This window comes from Muntiacus reevesi, chromosome 2 (assembly GCF_963930625.1).
Source record: "Muntiacus reevesi chromosome 2, mMunRee1.1, whole genome shotgun sequence".
NCBI classification, from domain to species: domain Eukaryota; kingdom Metazoa; phylum Chordata; class Mammalia; order Artiodactyla; family Cervidae; genus Muntiacus; species Muntiacus reevesi.
The window spans coordinates 6185044-6208103 of NC_089250.1; the positions used below are offsets into that span (position 1 = coordinate 6185044).

The window sequence follows — 23060 nt, forward strand, 5'->3', positions numbered from 1 at the left end:
TCTATTTTTTCAAATTCTTTTCCCATTTAGATGATCACAGAACACTGAGTGGAGTCCCCTGTGCAGTACAGAGAAGTCCTTGCTGGTTATCTATTTTAAATAGCAATGTGTACAGTCAATCCCAAACTCCTAGTCTATCCCTCCCGGCCATCCTTCCCTGCCCCCACACACACCCCCTGTTAGCCATATGTCTGTTCTCTGTGAGTCTCTGTTTTATAAATAAGTTCACTTGTATGATTTTTTTAAAAGATTCTCCATATAAGCAATATCATAAGCTATCTGTCTTTCTCAGAATTACCAACCACACAACCATGAATCACTGTGAATCATTGAATGCTGAGGTTCCCTAAAGATCCACTCACATACATGGCTTTGCAGGGGCTCTTATGAAAACAGATATCAGATCAGATTTTAAGCCAGCATTTGCGGTTTACAAGCTCTGTACAACCTCCCCAGCTGATTCATCCATTTATTCATCAAATATTTGCTGGACACCTACTTTGTATCAGATGACCATCTAGGCACTGGAATACTAATGATGGACAAGGTGTATGACATTCCCCCTTTAGAGCTGACCTGTGACCATGTCTGCCCCTCTCTAGTCCCTGCCAGTCCGCTACCCTACCTCCTTCCCTCCCCACAGTTCCCAGGCTCTTCCTCCTGCTGGCAACACTGCACCTTGTTAAATCCTACTGACTTTTTGTTTAGTCACTCAGTCACATCCGATTCTTTGTGACCCCGTGGACTGCAGCACGCCAGGCTTCCCTGTTCTTCATTATCTTCTGGAATTTTCTCAAACTCATGTCCAATGAGCCAGCGATGCCATCCAATCATCTCATCCACTGTTACCCGCTTTCACCTCCTTCCCTCAGTCTTGCCCAGCATCAGAGTCTTTTCCAGTGAGTTGGCTCTTCTCATCAATTGGCCAAAATATTGGAGTTTCAGCTTCACTATCAGTTGTTCCAATGAATATTCAGGGTTGATTTCCTTTAGGACAGACTAGTTTGATCTCTTTGCTGTCCAAGGGACTCTCAAGAGTCTTCTCCAGCACCACAGTTCAAAAGCATCAAATCTTTGGCGCTCAGCCCTCTTTATGGTCCAAATCTCACATCTGTACATGACTACTAGAAAAACCATGAGTTTGACTATATGGACCTTTGTCAGCTAAGTGATAACTCTGCTTTTTATTACACTGTCTAGGTGTGTCATAGCTTTCCTTCCAAGTAGCACACATCTTTTAATTTCATTCAGATCTTATTTTAAGCATCGTCTTCTTCAGGGAGACCTTTCTCTTTTCTTTTACAAGGTCAGATCCTGTCCTGTCTACTCCATAGCCCCCTGACTTATTCATCATTTCCCTTTTTGTAAGTAATTGCTTTGCATCTGTATTTCCCTTTAGACCAGGGGTTGGCAAACTTTCTCTGCAATAGGCCAAATAATATTTTCAGCTCTTTGGGGCACGCAGTTCCTGTCCCAACTACTCATCTCTGCTTTACAGTGAGAAGGAAGCCATGAACAACAAATAAACAAATGTGTTTGTTGGCTAAATGAATGAACAAATATGTTAACAGATGGTCATACTAAGTAAGTCTAAGTAAGAGAAAGACAAAATCATATAATATCACTTTTATTTGAAATCTAAAAAATGATATAAATGAATTAATTTACAAAACAGAAATAGACTCATAGACACAAAAGACAAACCTATGATCACCAGAGGGGAAATGTAGGGGGGTAGAGATGAATTAGAAGTTTGGAATCAGTACATACACACTCCTGTATGGAAAATAGATAAACAACAAGGACCTACAGTATAGCACAAGGAACTACTCAATATCTTGTAATAACCTATAAGGGAAAAGAATCTGAAGGAGAATGCTGCTGCTAAGTCACTTCAGTCGTGTACAACTCTGTGAGACCCCACAGACGGCAGCCCACCAGGCTCCCCCGTCCCTGGGATTCTCCAGGCAAGAACACTGGAGTGGGTTGCCATTTCCTTCTCCACTGCATGAAAGTGAAAAGTGAAAGTGAAGTCGCTCAGTCGTGTCCGACTCTGAGCGGGTGCCATCGCCTTCTCCCTGAAAGAATAGACTCATGTATATGTGTAACTGAACCACTTTGCTGTACACCTTAAACTAACACAACATGGTGAGTCAGCTATCCTTCAATAAAAAAAGAGTTCCTAATTAAAAAAAACTATATTTCAATCAGAAAGTTTAAAAAAAAAAAAACAGGAAGGGAAAAAATTGAACAAATGTGTAAATTGGAAAGCCATTAAACTTCTGGTTTGCTTTTTCCACTGTTTTCCACTGGATTAGATGTTGTCACTGAAGACTTCTTGCTCTCTGGTCCTGAGATGTATTCTGCACGCACAGAAAAGCTCTGTGTTCCTCAAGTGATCCAGCTGGTTTTAGGTAGATAAGAATATTTTATTCTCCCCTTGGCCCATAAGCACGAGGAAGATGGAAGTCGTAAGATAAAACTACCTGAATGACTCGTCCACTGCCAGGCATCGGGGCATAAACAGTAGTCACCCTTCTCAGGAGAGCTGACAGCTACCCGTGCCCATCTGGGAAGGAAAAAGAGCCAGTCCCATGGCTAATTTATTTCTGAAATATGTTCTAATCTGTCATGTCTCAAAGGTTTAAGTTTTGAGCACCTCAGGGATGAACGCTCTCTCACCTGGACTGAGAAATTACAACTTAAAAAGAAGACAGTAGGTGGTAATTAATCTCAGTGATGTTGAAACACATGTGCATTGCTTTCTCTGGCTTATCAGGATAGCTTCAGAAAAGCTGTGCTCCTCAAGTGATCCAGCTGGCTGTAGGAAAGATTAGAAGACTGCAGTCATTCCAGGTTGATGAAGGATGACGGCTTTGTTCCAAAGTTCAGTTATGTCCGCCTGACTTTAGAGACTCCGCCCCAGCTGTCAAATCAAGCAGGATCCTGGGAAAGCTCCGGCGCCTCCTGCTCTGTAGCCTGTGCCGTTCCAGCAGGCACTCCACATTTCATCTCCAAATAGGCGGGAAATGGGGTCCTTGCAAGGTCCCACTCCTCTCCTTTCCGCCACTCAGCGCCTGTGCTGGTTCTCCTGTCCTGAAAGACGCTCACCTCCTCCCTCAGCATTCCCCAGCCTTGGCTCTGTGTCATTCACTCACTCCTACTGCAGATCTTCCTGTGGCTTGCTGCTAAGGACTTCGTTTAGCCCCCTCCAAGCCATCTGACCTTTGCTGTGACTCCTTCACTTCCCAGTCTGAAACTGCGGAAGCCTGGGATTCTTCATGGGCTGCCCAGACTTGTTCCCTAACTTCCCTGGTGGTGGATGGGCAAGCCGAGACGTGGGGAAAGCAACTTAACCTCTCAACGACTGAACTTGTGCGCCCTGAAAGTTTGGAGTAGCTGACACATAAAGAACCTGTGCCTTCAAGAATTTCCATGTTTATTACCTGTCTCTCTGTCTTTCTGACTTCTGTGGTCACTGAGGCCTAAATCTTATCATGTGATTCTTTCTGTCATGCACCACCTCACACACAGAGGTGCTCAATAAATCAAGAATTAAATCTTTGACTCAGCTTTCTGGAATAAGCTTGCACAGAATGATTGATTGATTTGATTGACTGATTATCTCATTCCGTCTTTTTTTAAATTATAGTTGATTTACAATATAGTTTCAGGTGTATGACATAATGATTTGATACTTTAATAGATTATACTCCATTTAAAGTTATTATAGAATATTATAGAATATTCTTTACAGTCCCTGTGCTGTACATTACACCTTTTATCTGATTTATTTTATACATAGTAGTTTATACCTCTTAATCACCTTTCCCTTCTTACCCCTCCCAGCTGGTAGCCACTAGTTTGTTCTCTGTATCTATGAGTTTATTTCTGCTTTATTATATTCATTTGTTTTAGTTTTTTAGATTCCACATGTAAATGAGAAATTACAGTATTTGTTTTCCTCTGACTTTTTTTACTAAGCGTAATACCCTCCAGGTCTATCCATGTGGTTGTAAATGGCAGATCTCATTATTTTTTAATAGCAGAGTATTATTCCATTATATATATATATATATACACATACATATACATATATATATATATACACACACACACACACACTGTACATATATACATTGGGGTACATATCTATTCAAATCAATGTTTTCATTTTCTTCAGATAATTACTCAGGAGTGGAACTGCTGATCATATGGTTGTCCTGTTTTAAAATTTTCTGAGGCACCTTCAAACCATTTCTTCAGTGGCCACACCAATTTACACTCCCCAGATTTAAATTTGAATATTGACCAATGCAGACAGGTCCTGATGCATTCTTTTCCTTGGGGAAGTAATTTGGTTCCCAGGCATCTTCCAAACCCTTCTAAGCAAGATTTAGACATGAAAGAATTTTAAAACAATTCTTATAGTATCTATTCTTCAAGGTAATATTAGACAACATTAAAAAAATGAGTCTTCCCTGGTGGTCCAGGGATTAACAATCCACCTGCAGATGCACGGGACACAGTTCCATCCCTGGTCCAGGAAGATTCCACATGCCCAGGATCAACTAAGCCCAAGCCCCACAGTTACTGAGCCCGCAGGGTGCTTCTACTGATGCCTGTGCACTCTGGGGCCTGTGCTCAGCAAGACAGGCCACCACAACATACAGCCCACACGCCACAACTAGAGAGCAACCCGCTAACCCAACCAGTGAAAGCCCACTCAGCAACAAAGTCTCGGCACAGCCAAAATAAAAACCTTTGCTAAAAACTCCAAAAGATGCATCACCAAACCTCATGGCATAACCCGACAGAAGTTTATTTCTCACTCCTATGAAGTCCAATGGGCAGTTATAGGAATCTGGAGGGGTAAACAGTGAGGACTCTGCTCCACATGGTCATTCAGGTCCCCAGGCTGAGAAAACCTCTGCAGACTAGACTGGGTGGCTTCCAAGGTCACAATGGCCATCAGCATTCAGATGGCAGCAGGGCAAAGAGAGAAAGAGACGGATCATGAGAGAGCCTCTTGTGGGTCAGGCCCAGAAATGGCACGTTTCGCTTCTCCCAGTTTCACACTGACCAGAACTCAGTTGCACAGTCACACTTGTCTGCCACAGATGTGGGACTTGCAGCCCAGCTGTGAGACAGAGGAGAGGGAAGTGGTTTGATGCACACAGCCAGTCTCCCCCACAATGGACAATAGTGTGAAAATATTTGAAATATTCAAAAGGTCTCAGTGAGAGATAATAACAGGTATTATTTTTTGCAAGTGATCCTTTATTTTCTGTCCTTTTATTAAATAGCTTCTCTTTTAAAAATATTTTTGTCTTACAGTGTGGTGAGTATTACAATGGTGTCATGCAGTGAGAACACCCAGCCTGGATCTTTTTAGGAAGTGAAGACAGAACTAAGTCTTAAACAGTGGATATTAGGCAGGCAAAGGTATAGGGGGTGGAGTGAAGGAGAGGGGCAACAGAGGAAATTAGAAAAAGGAGTAGAAATTTAAAAAATTACAGGAAAGTGTCAGCATGAGAGAAGGTTTGGAAGGGCGTAAAAATCAGGGTATCAGGATGTGAAATGAAAGCAACTCACCTGTTTGTGACAAGATAATACGTTAGACTAGAGTTTGATAAAGCATTTCTAAACATTTATATCTATAGCAGAATGTAATTAAAATACTCATTTCTTAAAATCCCAAGCAACTTTAAGATATTAAGTACCTTTCCAGCCAAGGTAGAACTATGTCCTTTCATCTCTCTTGCTTCATTCCACTTTCATAAGCTTTGGAGCTGTGTCATTTCTACAACTTCAGCCAAATATAACTGGCATTTCAAAGTATTTTAGAACAGAAATAAATGGCAACTTTGAAATAAATAAGATTCTCAAATGTCTTAGAATAAAAATAGAGGATTCTACTGAGGAAAGCGCTGCTTTGAGTTTTACTAGCCATTATGAATGAAAGTTTATTATACATATACAACACAACATACTGCATACACACACAGTAAGGAATGTATACCTATCAGTCAGAACAGGGCACTCATTAACCAATCAGATGGATGCTCAGGAGAAATAACTGAGATGAATATATTGTGAATACTAGATGAACACCAGTCCCTCCCACCCCCACCAGCCTCTCACCTCGTCTACAGTTCTTGTTACTCTCTTGACTGGGGAGGAGAAATGATATGCTGGGATCCTATCAGCTGCCAGTACTGGAAGACTCAAATATAAGGAGATTAAAAATAAGATTTTGTTATTCTCACATAAAAAGAGTCTAGAGTTGGAAACAGTCTCTATTTGGATGGTCCCTGGATTGGTTGTTTTGGTGCCTTAACTCTTGGTCATCAAGGATGAAGTATTTCCATTTCTTCTTTCTACCATCTTTTGTGCATAACTGTCTTAACTGTGGCCACAAATGGTTGCTTCAATTCCAGATGACCCAAGCATCATGGTCTTTCTCAACTTCGGTATCTCAACAACACCCTCCCCCATGCCTCTAACCCCCACCTCTTTGTCCCCTCCCACATTTACTGTCTCCTCTTGGGTCCTCAGTCTCTTGCTTCTGCCTATATATAGGTACCGGCCAAGGCTCTATACATATTCTTTCTCTTCTTTCCCAAATATTTCTCTAAAAGCAGCATCATTCATTATAGCAGTTACCTTTATCATCATACTCAGAAGATTTCAGGAACATTTAAAGAGTGTTTGCTCTGGGACAGGTACTTTGCATTTATTATCTCATTTAATTTCAAAATAAACAATGGATATCAGTTCAGTTCAGTTCAGTCGCTCAGTCATGTCCAACTCTTTGCGACCCCATGAATCGCAGCATGCCAGGCCCCCCTGTCCATTACCAGCTCCCAGAGTTTACTCAAACTCAAGCCCATCTAGGCAGTGATGCCACCCAGCCATCTCATCCTCTGTCATTCCCTTCTCCTCCTGCCCCCAATCCCTCCCAGCATCAGGGTCTTTTCCAATGAGTCAACTCTTCCCATGACATGCCAAAGTATTGGAGTTTCAGCTTCAACATCAGTCCTTCCAATGAACACCCAGGACTGAACAATGGATATGAACTTAGGCAAATTCTGGGTGATGGCGAAAGACAGGGAAACCTGGTGTGTATTCATAGGGTCATGAAGAGTCGGACACAACTTGGCTACTGAACAACAGCAGAAACCATACTAGCTCCATTTTACATTGAAGGCATTTGAGAGCAAGAAAAAGTAAGTGACTTGCACCAAGTCTTAGAGTCAGCAAGGGAAGTGCCTGAATTTGAACCCAGGCAGCCCTCCCTGCCATCAGACCCTGCCTCCTTCCAAGACTGGACCCAGATGTCCGTTTCTTTAGGAGGCCACTCCTGATTACCCCATGTGATACAATCTCTCCATTTGGGTCACTCAGATGGCATTACTTTTTGCTCAGTGTTATGATTATACTTGCTCCCCTCCACCCACCACATTATGCTATCAATTCTGGGAAAAAGAGGCTGTATTTTTTATTTCCTGTCCTCTCTAATAGTAGCCTGTTGTGCTGTGGTCTGCTCAGTCCTGTCGGACTCTTTGCAGCCCCACAGGCTTTAGCCCACCAGGTTCCTCTGCCCATGGAATTTTCTGGGTAAGAATACTGGATTAGGATTCGCCATTCTCTTCTCTAGAGGATTTTTCCAAGCCAGGGACTGAACCCCAGTCTCCTGAATTGCAAACAGATTGGTTTACTGCCTGAGCTCAGGAAAGGCCAGTGTTAGCTTGAAGTGAAAGTGAAGTCGCTCAGTCGTGTCCCACTCTTTGTGTCCCCGTGGAAGGTAACCTACCAGGCTCTGCCATCCATGGGATTTTCCAGACAAGAATACTGGAGTGGGCTGCCATCTCCTAGGGCAGTGAAAAATAGGCAGCCAATAAGGGACCTGCTCATTTGAGTGGACCTGCTCATTTCCATTGTGGTAAAGAACCTGCCTGCCAATTATTAGGGACACAGGTATTATCCCAGGGTTGGGAAGATCCCCCGGAGGAGGAGGGCGTGGCAACCCACTCCAGTATTCTTGCCTGGAGAATCCTATGGACAGAGAAACCTGGTGGGCTACAGTTAATAGGGTCACAAAGAGATGGGCACAACTGAAGCATCTTAGCACGCACAGCACGCATGCTCATTTCCATCACTCAATGGAAATGCAGGAAGTTAACAGCCCACAGCGGGTCGCAGAGTCTCAAGTGACCAGGCACTCTGGGGAAGGTAGCTCAGAATCTATTGGCTTCCAGAGCTACAAAAGAAAAAGTAGAACATCACAAGAAGATGTATTTCCGATAGGTAGAACAAAGGAAGTACATCACAGATTACCACGCTATCTTGATTTTGGCTAGCAAATCTTTAAGCAAGATTTTAAGCTTTATTTACTTTGACAGTACAGATTGTTATATTTCAAAAGAATTATCCAACACCAGATTGAGAAACCCTTCCCAAGAGGTGTCACCAACTTCAGTTTTCATTAAAGAAGTTCAGTGAATATGTTGTTTTTCATCCGTTAAGAAATATCTATGCATTTCCAAATAACATTGCTCTCCATAAAGGTATCTCATTTCTTCTCTGCCAAGCAAAATTACATTAAATTAAAAATGTAAAATAAACTCATATAAGAGAGAGTAAAGTAGATACCAGTTGAGGCCAATGGACTCTGTTGGAAACCCCTTCTTCATGATAAAGCTATCTTCCAGAACAAGTCCCAGGGGCAAAAACAAAGAAAGAAATAGTTACACAAGCCCAGTCTGTGCCCCCAACTGAGGGTTTTATTTCCATAGAGGTAGACAGTCTGTTACATACAGCACAGGTTTGCCTGAAAGCCAATTCAAGCAAAAAGTTCCCATTGATTAGGCCATACATGGAGCTCAGTAATGGCTTTAGGGCCAGGTAAGGAAAATGGGAAAACTCACTGATCCTCACAGGATGGCCTTGATTGTCCTGGAAGTTTCTCTTATATGTGCCTATGAGACTTAGCCAGCTTCACAAGTGGCACAGTAGTAAAAAATCTGCCTGCCAATGCAGGAGATGAAGGAGGCATGGGTTCAATCCCTGGATTGGGGAGATCCCCTGGAGTAGGAAATGACAGCTCACTGCAGTGTTCTTGCCTGGGAAATCCCATGGACAAAGGAGCCTTGCAGCTACAGTCCATAGGGTTGCAAAGAGCTGGACATGACCAAGCAACTGATCGTGCACTCACATGTGATTTAGTCATCCTCCAAATCAGCCAAAGGGGTTCATTTGTGAGCAGGTTGCATCAAGGTTCTGAAGTCACCCACACTGGAACCCTTCACTCACCCTTCTTCATCTATGGTGCCCTTAAAATCAGGGGATCCCAAAATTTGGTCCCATGCTTCCTACTCTTTTTTATTTTGTGCTTTATTATGTTTGCCTTTAAGCATGTCTCACTCAAAGCAGCCGAGTCACCCATCTTATACTTCAGCCAGGCCTTTCTCTTTTTCCCTTTTCTCATTTAAATTAATTAATGTTAACTGGAGGATAATTACTTTACAATATTGTGGTGGTTTTTGCCATACATTGACATGAATCAGCAGGTGGACATGGGTGTATATGTGTCCCCCATTCCGAAACTCCCTTCCACCTCCCTCCCCATCCCATCCCTCAGGGTCATCCCAGTGCACCGGCTTTGAGGGCCCTGTTTTATGCATCAAATTTGAACTGGTCATCTATTCCACATATGGTAATATACATGTTTTAATGCTATTCTCTCGAATCATCCCACCCTTGCCTTCTCCCACAGAGTCCAAAAGTCTGTTCTTTATATCTGTGTCTTTTTTGTTGTCTCACATACAGGGTCATCATTGCCGTCTTTCTAAATTCCATATATATGGGTTAATATACTGTTTTGGTGTTTTTCTCTCTGACTTCATTCTGTAAAATAGGCTCCCGTATCATCCACAGCATTAGAACTGATTCAACTGCATTCTTTTTAATAGCTGAGTAATATTCTATGGTGTATATGTACCATTCATCTGCTGATGGGCATCTAAGTTGCTTCCGTGTCCTGGTTATTATAAACAGTGCTGCGATGAACATTAGGGTTCACATGTCTCTTTCAATTCTGGTTTCCTCAGTGTGTATGCCCAGGAGTGGGATTGCTGGGTCATATGGCAGTTCTATTTCCAGTTTTTTAAGGAATCTCCACACTGTTCTCCATAGTGGCTGTACTAGTTTGCATTCCCACCAACAGTGTAAGAGGGTTCCCTTTTCTCCACATCCTCTCCAGCATTTATTGCTTGTAGACTTTTGGATAGAAGCCATCCTGACTGGAGTGTAATGGTACCTCATTGTGGTTTTGATTTTCATTTCTCTGATAATGAATGATGTTGACCATCTTTTCATGTGTTTGTTAGCCATCTGTATGTCTTCTTTGGAGAAATGTCTGTTTAGATCTTTGGCCCAGTTTTTGATTGGGTCATTTATTTTTCTGGAATTGAGCTGCATGAGCTGTTTGTATATTTTTGAGATTAATTATTTGTCAGTTGTTTCATTTACTATTATTGTCTTCCACTCTGAAGGCTGTCTTTTCAACCTTGCTTATAGTTTCCTTCATTGTGAAAAAGCTTTAAAGTTTAATTAGGTCCCATTTATTTATTTTTGCTTTTATTTCTATTACTCTGGAAGGTGGGTCATAGAGGATCTTGCTATGATTTATGTCAGAGAGTGTTTTGCCTATGTTCTCCTCTAGGAGTTTTATAGTTTCTGGTCTTACATTTAGATCTTTAATCCATTTTGAGTTTATTTTTGTGTATGGTGTTAGAAAGTGTTCTAGTTTCATTCTTTTACAGGTGGTTGACCAGTTTTCCCAGCACCACTTGTTAAAGAGACTGTCTTGCATCTCTTACTGCCCCCAAACACTCCACTTAGGCAAGTAGACACCACCCCAACTCAACAGGTTCCATGCACACTCATTGTCTACCCCCATGTCTCCTTCTAATCCCCTCTTTCTTCTTATCCACATCCCAGCAACATTCCTCACAGGTATTGTCATGATCTCTTCCTTGACTTTATACCTAACCAGTTATGAAATTTCATCAAATCTATTTCCCAAGGCTCTCAGTCCCTTTTCCTAGAGTCTGGACAAGTAAGGAAGGAAGGAATCCCCTTACATATTCCTATGTTGTGGAAAGAACCAGGAGGTGGATCTTAACTGGGTCGGCAGGTCACCAGGAATGCTGGAGATGGATGCAGTTCAGAGGTCATGCACAGAACAGAATCCAGGAAGGGAGCCAAAGGTTGGCACTGGCCATCATCAGATCTAGGACTGGTGTGGGCACAGAGTGAGGTCACAATCTCAGGAGCAGGGATGGAGTCTGTCTCATTCATCTAGGAATTCCCAACAGATTAGCATGTTGCCGGTTCATAGAAGACACCCAATTAGTGCCCTGTGCTCCCAAATACAAGGCATTTGTTATTTCCTTCACCTTCCATCCCAGACCTTATGTTAAGCAATGCTCTCTCACTTTCATTGTTTTAAACCATCAGGTAGCACTTGGGGAAGATACTAGACAAAAGCAACATCCAGTAACATTGGTTTGGGTTGTCTAGAGAGGACACTATTGCCAAAACTCGGCTTCTAGTCCCCAGTGTCAAATAGAAATGCAGAGACAGAATTTGGGGTGAAGTAGAAAAGAACAGTATTATTGCTGTGTCAGGCAGAGGGGCCACAGCAGGCTTCCAAACTGTGTGTCCCACCATGGAGGGTATAGTGAGGACTCTCACAGTGTTTAAGGGGCAGGACACGGTCGGCTCATGGGCATTCTTCTGATTGGCTGGTGGTGAGGTACCCAGCAGTCAGCATCATCAACCTTCTGGTTCCAAGCAGTCTGGGGTCTACATGCTGATGAGCAGCCTGCAGCTAACTTCTCCCACCTGACAGAGGTTTTCAGTATCTGCAAAACAGCTCAAAGGACCTGGCTCAGAATATTATCTATAGTATTGAGGAAAAGCTAAAGGTCCCTGAATTTATTGAACGGCTAAAGTAATATTATTTTGCTTTGCTTGACTATTTTCCTTTCTTTCTCCATTTTCTCCCTTCTCTGATTAAATTTACTCTTTGACTTTAGTTTTTCTACAGATAAAAGGCAGGGGGAGGACATGGGAGGAGGTCTATTCTGAGAAGGCTTTATAGGGTCCTGCTCAATTGCAACACTGGTATAGTGGATAAATAAGGAGTCAACCATTTTAATAAGATTTAATAATACTTTGTGGGCTTTTGACTGAACAACGCAAGTGTAAAATATCATTACAAAAAGGCTTTTCAAAAATTATTTTAAAACCAAGTAATGTAAATCAAAAATATTCTTCTATCAGGTAGACTTTTTTGATTGTCAGAACTAAGTCACACAGATTCCAAAAATATTTGCAACTGCAACAGTGTAGATGAAATAAAGGCATAAGTGTAGAACACTGTGTTGGTGGAATCAAATGGTGCTTATACTATGAGAGTAACAAAGACATTATTTCAAATTAGCATGATTTTTATATAATTTGCTGTTGTTCAGTTGCCCAGTCATGTCCAGCTCTTTGTAACCCCATGAATTGCACCATGCCAGGACCCTCTGTCCCATACCATCTCCCAAAGTTTGCCCAAGTTCATGCCCATTGCATCGGTAATGTCATCCTTCCATATCATCCTCTGACTTCCTCTTCTCCTTCTGCCCTCAATCTTTCCAAGCATCAGAGATTTTTCCAATGAGTCAGCTGTTCACATCAGATAACCAAAATCCTGGAGTTTCAGCTTTGGTATCAGTCCTCCCAGTGAGTAGTCAGGGTTTATTTCTCTTAAGATTGACTGGCTGGATCTCCTTACTGTCCAAGGGACTCTCAAGAGTCTTCTCCAGCACCACAGTGCAAAAGCATCAGTTCTTTGGCACCCCACCTGCTTTACCGTCCAACTCTCACAACCGTACATGACCATTGGGAAAACCGTAGCCTTGACTAGATGGACACTTGTCAGCAGAGTAATGTCTCTGCTTTCCAACATGCTGTCTAGGTTTATCATAGCTTTCCTGCCAAGAAGCAAATGTAGTCTGATTCCAGGGCTACAGTCACATCCGCAGTGATTTTAGAGCCTAAGAAGAAAGCTTTCTTCCACCTTTTCTCCCTCTATTTGCCATGAAGTGATGGGACTGGGTGCCATGATCTTTGTTTGTTTGTTTTGTTTTGTTTTGTTTTTAACATTTAGCTCTAAGCCAGCTCTTTCACTCTCTTCCTTCACCCTCATCAACAGGCTCTTTAGTTCCTCTTTGCTTTCTGCCAGTAGAGTGGCACCATCTGCATATCTGAGGTTGTTTATGTTTCTCCCGCCTATCTTGATTCCAGCTTGTAACTTATCCAGCCTGGCATTTCTCTTGATGTGCTCAGCGTATAGATTAAGCAACAGGGTGACAACAGACAGCCTTGTCATACTCCTTTCTCAATTTTGAACCAATCAATTGTTCCATACAGGGTTCTAACTGTTGCTTCTTAACCCACATACATTTCTCAGGAGACAGGTAAGATGGTCTGGTATTCCCATCTCTTTAAGAGCTTTCCACAGTTTATTGTGATCGACACCATCAAAGGCTTTGGCATAATCAATAAAACAGAGGTCCATGTTTTTCTGGAACTCCCTAACTTTCTCTATAATCCAGCAAATGTTGGTTGTTTGATCTCTGGTTCCTCTTCCTTTTCTAAATCCAGTTCAGACATCTGGAAGTTCTTGGTTTGCATAATGCTGAAGCCTAGCATGCAAGATTTTAAGCATGATCTTACTAGAATGGGAGATGAGTGCAATTGTCCGATGGTTAGCACATTCTTTAGTACTACCCTTCTTGGGAATTGGGATAAGGATTGACCTTGTCCAGTCCTCTCTTCACTGCTCAGTCTTCCAGATTTGCTGACATATTGAGTGCAACACCTTGATGGCAACATCCTTTAGGGTTTTGAATAGTTCTACTGGAATTCTGTCTCATCCACTAGCTTTATTAACAGCAGTGTCTCCTAAGGCCCACAAGACTTTGCTCTCAGAATGTCTGGCTCTGGGTGGCTGACCATATCACCATAGCCATCTGGTTCATTTGGGCCTTTTTTATACAATTCTTCCATGTATTCTTTCCAACTCTTCTTGATCTTTTCAGCATCTACTAGGTCTTTACAGTTTATGTCCTTTATTGTGCCCATCTTTAGGCAAAATATTCCCTGAATAGCTCCAATCTTCCTGACGAGATCTCTTGTTTCTCCCCTTCTGCTGTTTTATTTTGCTTTTACACACTCTTCACTGAAGAAGGCCTTCTTGCTCTCCGTGCTTTTCTTTGGAAATCTGCGTTTAGTTTGAGGCACCTTGCACTTTCTCCCTTGCTTTTCACTTCTCTTCTCTCTTTAGCTGTTTGTAAGGGCTTCTCAGATAACCACTTTGCCTTCTTGTTTTCCTTTTTCTTTGGAATGGTTTTGTTTATTGCCTCCTGTACGATATTACAGACCTCTATCCATAGTTCTTCAGACGCACTGAAGAACTAACCCCTTGAAGCTATTCATTATCTCCACTGCATAGTCATAGGAATTTGATATAAGTTGTACCTGGCTGGCCTAGTTTTCCCTGCTTTCTTAAGTTTAAGCATGAATTTTGCTATGAGAAGCTGATGCTCTGAGCCACAGTTAGCTCCAGGTCTTGTTTTTGCTGACTGTATATGCTTCTCCATTTCAGCTACAAAGAATGTAATCAATATGGTCTCAGTATTGACCATTTTGTGATGTCCATGTGTAAAGTCATCTCTTGCATTGTTGAAAAAGGTTATTTGCTATGACTGGTGTTTTCTTGTTGCAGAATTCTGTTAGCCTTTGCCCTGCTTCATTTTGTCCTCCAAGGCCAAACTTGCTTGTTACTCCAGCTATCTCTTAACTTCCTACTTTGGTATTCCAATCCCCAATGATGAATAGAACATCTTTTTTGGTATTAGTTCTAGGAGTTCTTCTAGGTCTTCAAAGAACTGATCAACTTCAGCTTCTTCAGCATTTGTGGTAGGGGCATAGACTTGTATTACTGTGATGTTGAAATGAAAAGAGATCATTCTGTAATTTTTGAGGCTGCACCCAAGTACTGCATTTCTGACTTTTGTTGATTATGAAGGCTATTCCATTTCTTCTATGGGACTCTTGCCCACAGTAGTAGACATAATGTTCATCTGAATTAAAGTCGCCCATTCCTGTCCATTTCAGTTTACTGATTCCTAAAGATGTCTATGTTTATTCTTACCATCTCCTGCTTAACCACATTCAATTTTCCTTGATTCATGGACCTAAAATTCCAGGTTCCTATGCAACACTGTTCTTTGCAGCATCAGATTTTACTTTTATCGCCAGACACACCCACAACTGAGCATCATTTCTGCTTTGACCCAGCCACTTCATCCTTTCTGGAGCTATTAGTAGTTCTCCTCCATTCTTCCCTAGTACCATATTGGACACATTCAGACCTGAAGGACTCATCTTTTGGTGTCATATCTTTCTGTCCTTTTATACAATTTATGAGGTTCTCACAGCAAGTATACTGGGATAGTCTGCCATTCCTTCCTCTACTGGATCACGTTTCGTCAGAAATCTCTGCTACGACCCAGCCATCTTGGGTGGCCATACACGGCACAGTCCTGCATGACATTTTATAAAATGTGTCAATCTAAATATATATGTGTAGGCTACATTAGTAAGTTAAGTATTAGTAGGCACTTTACAGTTTCCTGTAAATCACTAAAAGTGATCAAAACACTTGTTACGGGTCATCTCTTTCAGAAATGGAGAATCTGAGGATTGCATTATCTATGTTGAATTAAAAAATGGATGAATGCATAAATATTTATTAATTACTAACATTAGGAATAATTTATTCACTAATGCATTGAGCAGGCACTAAGCTACTATGTGCAAATGAGTTAAGCAGAAATAAGAATGGTTTGATATTTAAATATAGGACAGAAATGGTATGGACCTAACAGAAGCAGAAGATATTAAGGAAAGGTGGCAAGAACAAGTAGAAGAACTATACAAAAAATGATCTTAATGACCCAGATAACAGCGATGGTGTGATCACTCACCTAGAACTAGACAAACTGGAGTGCAAAGTCAAGTGGGCCTTAGGAAGCATCACTACAAACAAAACTAGTGGAGGTGATGGAATTCCAGCTGAGCTATTTCAAATCCTAAAGATTATGCTGTGAAAGTGCTGCACTCAATATGCCAGCGAATTTGGAAAACTCAAAAGTGGCCACAGGACTGGAAAAGATCAGTTTTCTTTCCAATCCCAAAGAAAGGCAAATACCAAAGAATGTTCAAACTACTGCACAATTACACTCATCTCACATGCTAGAAAGTAATGCTCAAAATTCTCCAAGCTAGGCTTCAACAGTATGTGAACTGAGAACTTACCGATGTTCAAGCTGGACTTACAAAAGGCAGAGGAACCAGAGATCAAATTGCCAAAACCTGTTGGATCATAGAAAAAGCAAGAGTTCCAGAAAAACATCTACTTCTGCTTTATTGACTACACCAAAGCCTTTGACTGTGTGGATCACAACAAACCATGGAAAATTCTTAAAGAGTTGGGACTACCAGAGCACTTTACCTGTCTCTTGAGAAATCTGCATGCAGGTCAAGAAGCAACAGTTAGAATGGGACATGGAACAACGGACTGGTTCCAAACTGGGAAAGGAGTAGATCAAGGCTATATATTGTCACCCTGTTTAACTTATATGCAGAGTACATCATGAGAAATGCCAAGTGGAGTAAAGCACAAGATAGAATCAATGTGGCTGGGAGAAATATCAATAACCTCAGATATGCACATGACACCACCCTTATGGCAGAAAGCAAAGAGGAACTGAAGAAAGTGAAAGAGGAGAGTGAAAAAGCTTAAAACTCAGCATCCAAACAATGACTATCACGGCATCAGGTCCCATCACTTTATAGCAAATAGATGGGGAAACAATGGAAACAGTGAGAGACTTTGTTTTCTTTGGCTCCAAAATCACTGCAGATGGTGACTGAAGCTATGAAATTAAAAGACACTTACTCCTTGGAAGAAAAGCTATGACCCACCTAGACAGCCTATTAAAAAGCAGAAACATTGCTTTGCCAACAAAGGTTCATCTAGTCAAACCATGGTTTTTCCAATAGTCATGTATGAATGTGAGAGCTGGAACATAAAGAAAGCTGAGCACCAATAATTGATGCTTTTGAACTGTGGTGTTGGAGAAGACTCTTGAGAGTTGAGGGACTGCAAGGAGATCCAACCAGTCCATCCTAAAGGAGGTCAGTCCTGGGTGTTCATTGGAAGGACTGATGCTGAAGCTGAAATTCCAATACTTTGGCCACCTGATGCAAAGAATGGACTCATTGGAAAAGACCCTGATGCTGGGAAAGATTGAAGGAAGGAGGAAAAGGGGACAACAAAGGATAAGATGGTTGGGTTTCATCACTGACTCATTGGACGTGAGTTAGAGCAAGCCCCAGGAGTTGGTGATGGACAGGGAAGCCTGTTGTGCTGCAGTCCATGGGGTTGTGAAGAGTCAGACGTGACTGAGCGACTGAACTGAACTGAACTGGACTGATATTTAAAGGTCTACTTGCCACTGACATTTGCTGCTTATTGTTTAGTCACTAAGTCATGTCTGACTCTTCTGTTACCCCATGGACTGTAGCCCGCAAGTTTGCTCTGTCCATGGGATTTCTCAGGCAAGAATACTGGAGTGGGTTGCCATTTCCTTCTCCAGGGTATCTTCCCAATCCAGGATCAATTTTCTGGTAGAGTCTTTAGGGTTTTCTATGTAGAGGATCATGTCATCTGCAAACAGTGAGAGTTTCACTTCTTCTTTTCCTATCTGGATTCCTTTCATTTCTTTTTCTGCTCTGATTGCTGTGGCCAAAACTTCCAAAACTATGTTGAATAGTAGTGGTGAGAGTGGGCACCCTTGTCTTGTTCCTGATTTTAGGGGAAATGCTTTCAATTTTTCACCATTGAGGGTAATGCTTGCTGTGGGTTTGTCATATATAGCTTTTATTGTGTTGAGGTATGCTCCTTCTATTCCTGCTTTCTGGAGAGTTTTAATCATAAATGGATGTTGAATTTTGTCAAAGGCTTTTTCTGCATCTACTGAGATAATCATATGATTTTTATCTTTCAATTTGTTAATGTGGTGTATTACATTGATTGATTTGTGGATATTAAAGAATCCTTGCATTCCTGGGATAAAGCCCACTTGGTCATGATGTATGATCTTTTTAATATGTTGTTGGATTCTGTTTGCTAGAATCTTGTTAAGGATTTTTGCACTATGTTCATCAGTGATATTGGCCTATAGTTTTCTTTTTTTGTGGCATCTCTGTCTGGTTTTGGAATTAGGGTGATGGTGGCCTCATAGAATGAGTTTGGAAATTTACCTTCTTCACAATTTTCTGGAAGAGTTTGAGTAAGATAGGTGTTAGCTCTTCTCTAAATTTTTGGTAGAATTCAGCTGTGAAGCCATCTGGTCCTGGGCTTTTGTTTGCCAGAAGATTTCTGATTACAGTTTCAATTTCCTTGCTTGTGATGGTTCTGTTAAGATCTTCTATTTCTTCCTGGTTCAGTTTTGGAAAGTTATGCTTTTTTAAGAATTTGTCCATTTCTTCCAAGTTGTCCGTTTTATTGGCATAGAGCTCCTGGTAGTAGTCTCTTATGATCCTTTGTATGTCAGTGTTGTCTGCTGTGATCTCTCCATTTTCATTTCTAATTTTGTTAATTTGGTTCTTCTCCCTTTGTTTCTTAACGAATCTTGCTAACGGTTTGTCAATTTTGTTCATTTTTTCAAAAAACCAGCTTTTAGCTTTGTTGATTTTTGCTGTGGTCTCTTTAGTTTCTTTTGCATTTATTTCTGCCCTAATTTTTAAGATTTCTTTCCTTCTACTAACCCTCGGGTTCTTCATTTCTCCCTTCTCTAGTTGCTTTAGGTGTAGAGTTAGGTTATTTATTTGACTTTTTTCTTGTTTCTTGAGGTAAGCCTGTAATGCAACTCCTGCAGCTCAATTCCAGAAAAATAAATGACCCAATCAAAAAAATGGGCCAAAGAAGTAAACAGACATTGCTCCAAAGAAGACATACAGATGGCTAACAAACACATGAAAAGATGCTCAACATCACTCATTATCAGAGAAATGAAATCAAAACCACAATGAGGTACCATTACACTCCAGTCAGGATGGCTTCTATCCAAAAGTCTACAAGCAATAAATGCTGGAGAGGGTGTGGAGAAAAGGGAACCCTCTTACACTGTTGGTGGGAACGCAAACTAGTACAGCTGCTATGGAGAATAGTGTGGAGATTCCTTAAAAAACTGGAAATAGAACTGCCATATGACCCAGCAATCCCACTTCTGGGCATACATATTGAGGAAACCAGATCTGAAAGAGACACGTGCACCCCAATGTTCATCGCAGCACTGTTTATAATAGCCAGGACGTGGAAGCAACCTAGACGCCCATCACCAGACGAATGGATAAGAAAGCTGTGGTACATATACACCATGGAATATTACTCAGCCATTAAAAAGGATTCATTTGAATCAGTTCTAATGAGATGGATGAAACTGGAGCCCATTATACAGAGTGAAGTAAGCCAGAAAGACAAAGACCAATACAGTACTCTAATGCATATATATGGAATTTAGAAAGATGGTAATGATAACCCTATACACAAAACAGAAAAACAGACACAGATGTACAGAACAGACTTTTAGACTCTGTGGGAGAAGGCAAGGGTGGGATGTTTTGAGAGAACAGCATCAAAACATGTATATTATCAAGGGTGAAACAGATCACCAGCCCAGGTTGGATGCATGAGACAAGTGCTCGGGACTGGTGCACTGGGAAGACCCAGAGGGATGGGGTGGGGAGGGAGGTGGGAGGGAGATTGGGATGGGGAACACATGTAAATCCATGGCTGATTCATGTCAATGTATGGCAAAAACCACTACAATATTGTAAAGTAATTAGCCTCCAACCAACAAAAATAAATGGAAAAATAGATAAATTTAAAAAAATACTGACAACACCAAAAAAGAAAAAAGAAAGATTACTCCAGTCCAGGATCAAACCTGCAGCTCCTGCGTTTCAGGTAGATTTTTTTACTGCTGACCCTCTAGAGAAATATTTTCATTAACTTTTTACTAAGAAAAATTTCAAGCATGCAGAAAACTGAAAAAATTACATAACAATCCCCAGTATAGCCTCTAATGCATCTAGATTCAACATTCTCCCAAAATTGCTTTATGTATGTGTTTAATTTTTGATGAACAATTTGAAAGAGAACAGTTATAACACTTCACCTTCCTTAAGCCTTCAGCATGCATTAACAAAGATTAAAACATCCTCTCACACAACTATACAACTACCATCACTCCTAACAAAAATAACAAATCCTCAAAAATACACACTTCCTGTCCACATTTGTTTAAAAATATGTGCTTCTACCATTTTTTTTTTACAATAAAAGAGGATCTAGTGGAAAAACATACAGTACACTTCAGTCTCTTAAGTCCCCTCTCCCACCCTTCATTCTTTTTTCCGCAGCTTGACTGAGGTGTAGTTAATAAATAATAATTGTATGTATTTGAGGTATACAATGTTATTTGATATATGCATACATTATTAAATTATCACCACAATCAAGCTAATTAACATACCTATCATCTCACCTAGCTATGCGTGTGAGTGTATGTGTGTGTGAGATGAGAACTCTTTAGATCTACTGTCTTAGCAAATTCAAGTATGCTATACAATCTTACTACCTATAGGTACCATGCTGAACACTAGGCCCCAGAATTTCTTCATCCTGTCACTGAAGACGTGTACCTTTGGACCAGCATCTCACCATTTTTCCCACCCATGGTCTGGAAGTCACCAGTTTACTCTCTATTTCTGTGAGCTCAATTTTTTTGATTCCACATGTAAGTGAGATCATGCAGCATTTGTCCTCCTGAGTCTGGCTTATTTCACTCAGTATAATGTAATCTAGGTTCATCCACATTGTCACAAATGACAGAATTTTCTTGTGTGTGTGGCTGAATGATATTTACCGTGTGTGTATACACAAGTCACATTTTCCTCATTCATTCATCCTTTGATCAACTGATTGTTTCTATGTCTTGGCTATTGTGAATAATGTTCCAATAAACATGGAAATGCAAATATCTCTTCAATATACTGATTTCACTTCCTAGGAATATACACCCAGAAGTGGGATAGCTGGATCATATAGGAATTCTTTTAATTTTTGGAGGAACCCCCACACTGTTTTCCGTAATGATCATACCAATTTACATTCCCACCAGCAGTGTACAAAGTTCCCTTTTCTCCACATCCTTATCAACACTTGTTACCTCTCTCTCTCTTTTATTTTGTAATAACAGCCATGTCTGCACACGTCAGGTGATATCTCTTTGTGACTTTGATTTGCATTACCAGATGATTAATGATGTCGAACACATCTTCATGAAACTGTTAGCTATTTGGATGTCTTCTTTATCTATTCAGGCCCTCTTCCCATTTTTAATTGAATTGTTTGAGTTGTATGAGTTCCTTATTATTATTAACCCCTTATCAGGTGTGATTTGCAAATATTTCTTTATCTTATGCGGTTTGCAAATATTTTCTCTCATTCTGTAGGTTGACTTTTCATTTTGTTGATCATTTCTTTTGCTGAACAAAAATTTTTGGTTTCATGTAGTCCCACTTGTTTATGTTTTGCTTTTAAAAACCAAGTCATGGGACTTCCCTGGTGATCCAGTGGATAAGAATCTTCCTTGCAATACAGGGCATGCAGGTTTGATCCCTGTTCTGGGAACTAAGACCCCACATGCTGTGGAGCAACTAAGCTTGAGCCCCACAAGTGCACCACAGTGAAAGATCCTGCAAATAAACAAATAAAAATTGAAAAAAAACCAAAACAAATCACAAGTCAATTGTCACATAGAAAGTCCCATATTGAGGATTATCTGATTGTCTCCTCATGAAGTTATTTACCTGATATTCCTTGTAAAATGGAATTTAGATATTAGAGTTTCACTAAATTCAGCTTAAATATGTCATCAGTATATTGAATATTACATCATGATAAGAGTATAGAATGGTGAGTTGTCCTAACATCTCTGATGTAATTTGATTACCTAATTAAGATTGTAATCCCAGGTTTGTGATTAAGGAGTAATTTACAGGGTGATACTTTGGTATCTTGCAATAACCGTATTCCTCACTAATTTTTCACTTAATGGATTTAGAATCTGTTCATAATTTTTGCCTGAAACAATTATTTCTTTAAGAGTTGTGGAATAAAATGTACATTGCTGATTACCTTCTTCGGTGATCAACTTCCAATTTTCTCCAAGTATTTTCATAATCTTAAATGTGCTCTTTGACATGTAAAAGATTGAAAGTTCAAATTTTTCAGTATCATTGTTCATTGTAATGGAAGAGTGCTAATTTTCCATTTCCATTTGTCTTTTCAGCAAAATGGAAATTCAAATTTTTGCAAGCCATTTGTGGAATCCTTTGAGGAAGCACCTCTTCATGTTATGGTTTTCACTTACTTGGGATATGGAATTGGAACGCTGTTTGGCTATCTCAGGGACTTTCTGAGGAACTCGGGAATAGAAAAATGCAATGCAGCCGTGGAGAGAGAAGAACAAAAGGTACGCATGAACAGTTTCCTGAGTCTTTGTCAACGCCAATTCTTCTCTGAAATGTTCTCACAAGTGGTAATGCATGTACAGATCCTGAGAAGAGTGATATGCTCAGCAACAACTCAAGGCAAATTCTATTCCCCTGCGCCCCATAAAACCCCCCAAAGTTACCCATGTATTCACGGACTTGGTTTCTCGTTACAATATTTATCAAGCAATTACTAGTTGCCAGGCTAAACTAAAGGTTTCCATATACATTGCCATAAATATAATTTTTAAAACAATTCCATGAGATAGATATCAAAATAGCATGTTAAAGGTGAAAAGTCAAAATAGGAA

At 40.6% G+C, this 23060-nt stretch overlaps 1 protein-coding gene across 2 annotated transcripts in view; it reads left to right on the plus strand.

Annotated features, from left to right (window-relative positions):
• The window catches only part of SPTLC3 (serine palmitoyltransferase long chain base subunit 3), a 160578-nt gene that overhangs the window by 13589 nt on the left and 123929 nt on the right, over window positions 1-23060 (plus strand). For both annotated transcript variants that reach the window (XM_065920874.1, XM_065920873.1), the window contains exon 2: window positions 22548-22730. In XM_065920874.1, coding sequence (XP_065776946.1) covers window positions 22548-22730 — 183 coding nt within the window. The remainder of the gene's footprint in view (window positions 1-22547; window positions 22731-23060) is intronic.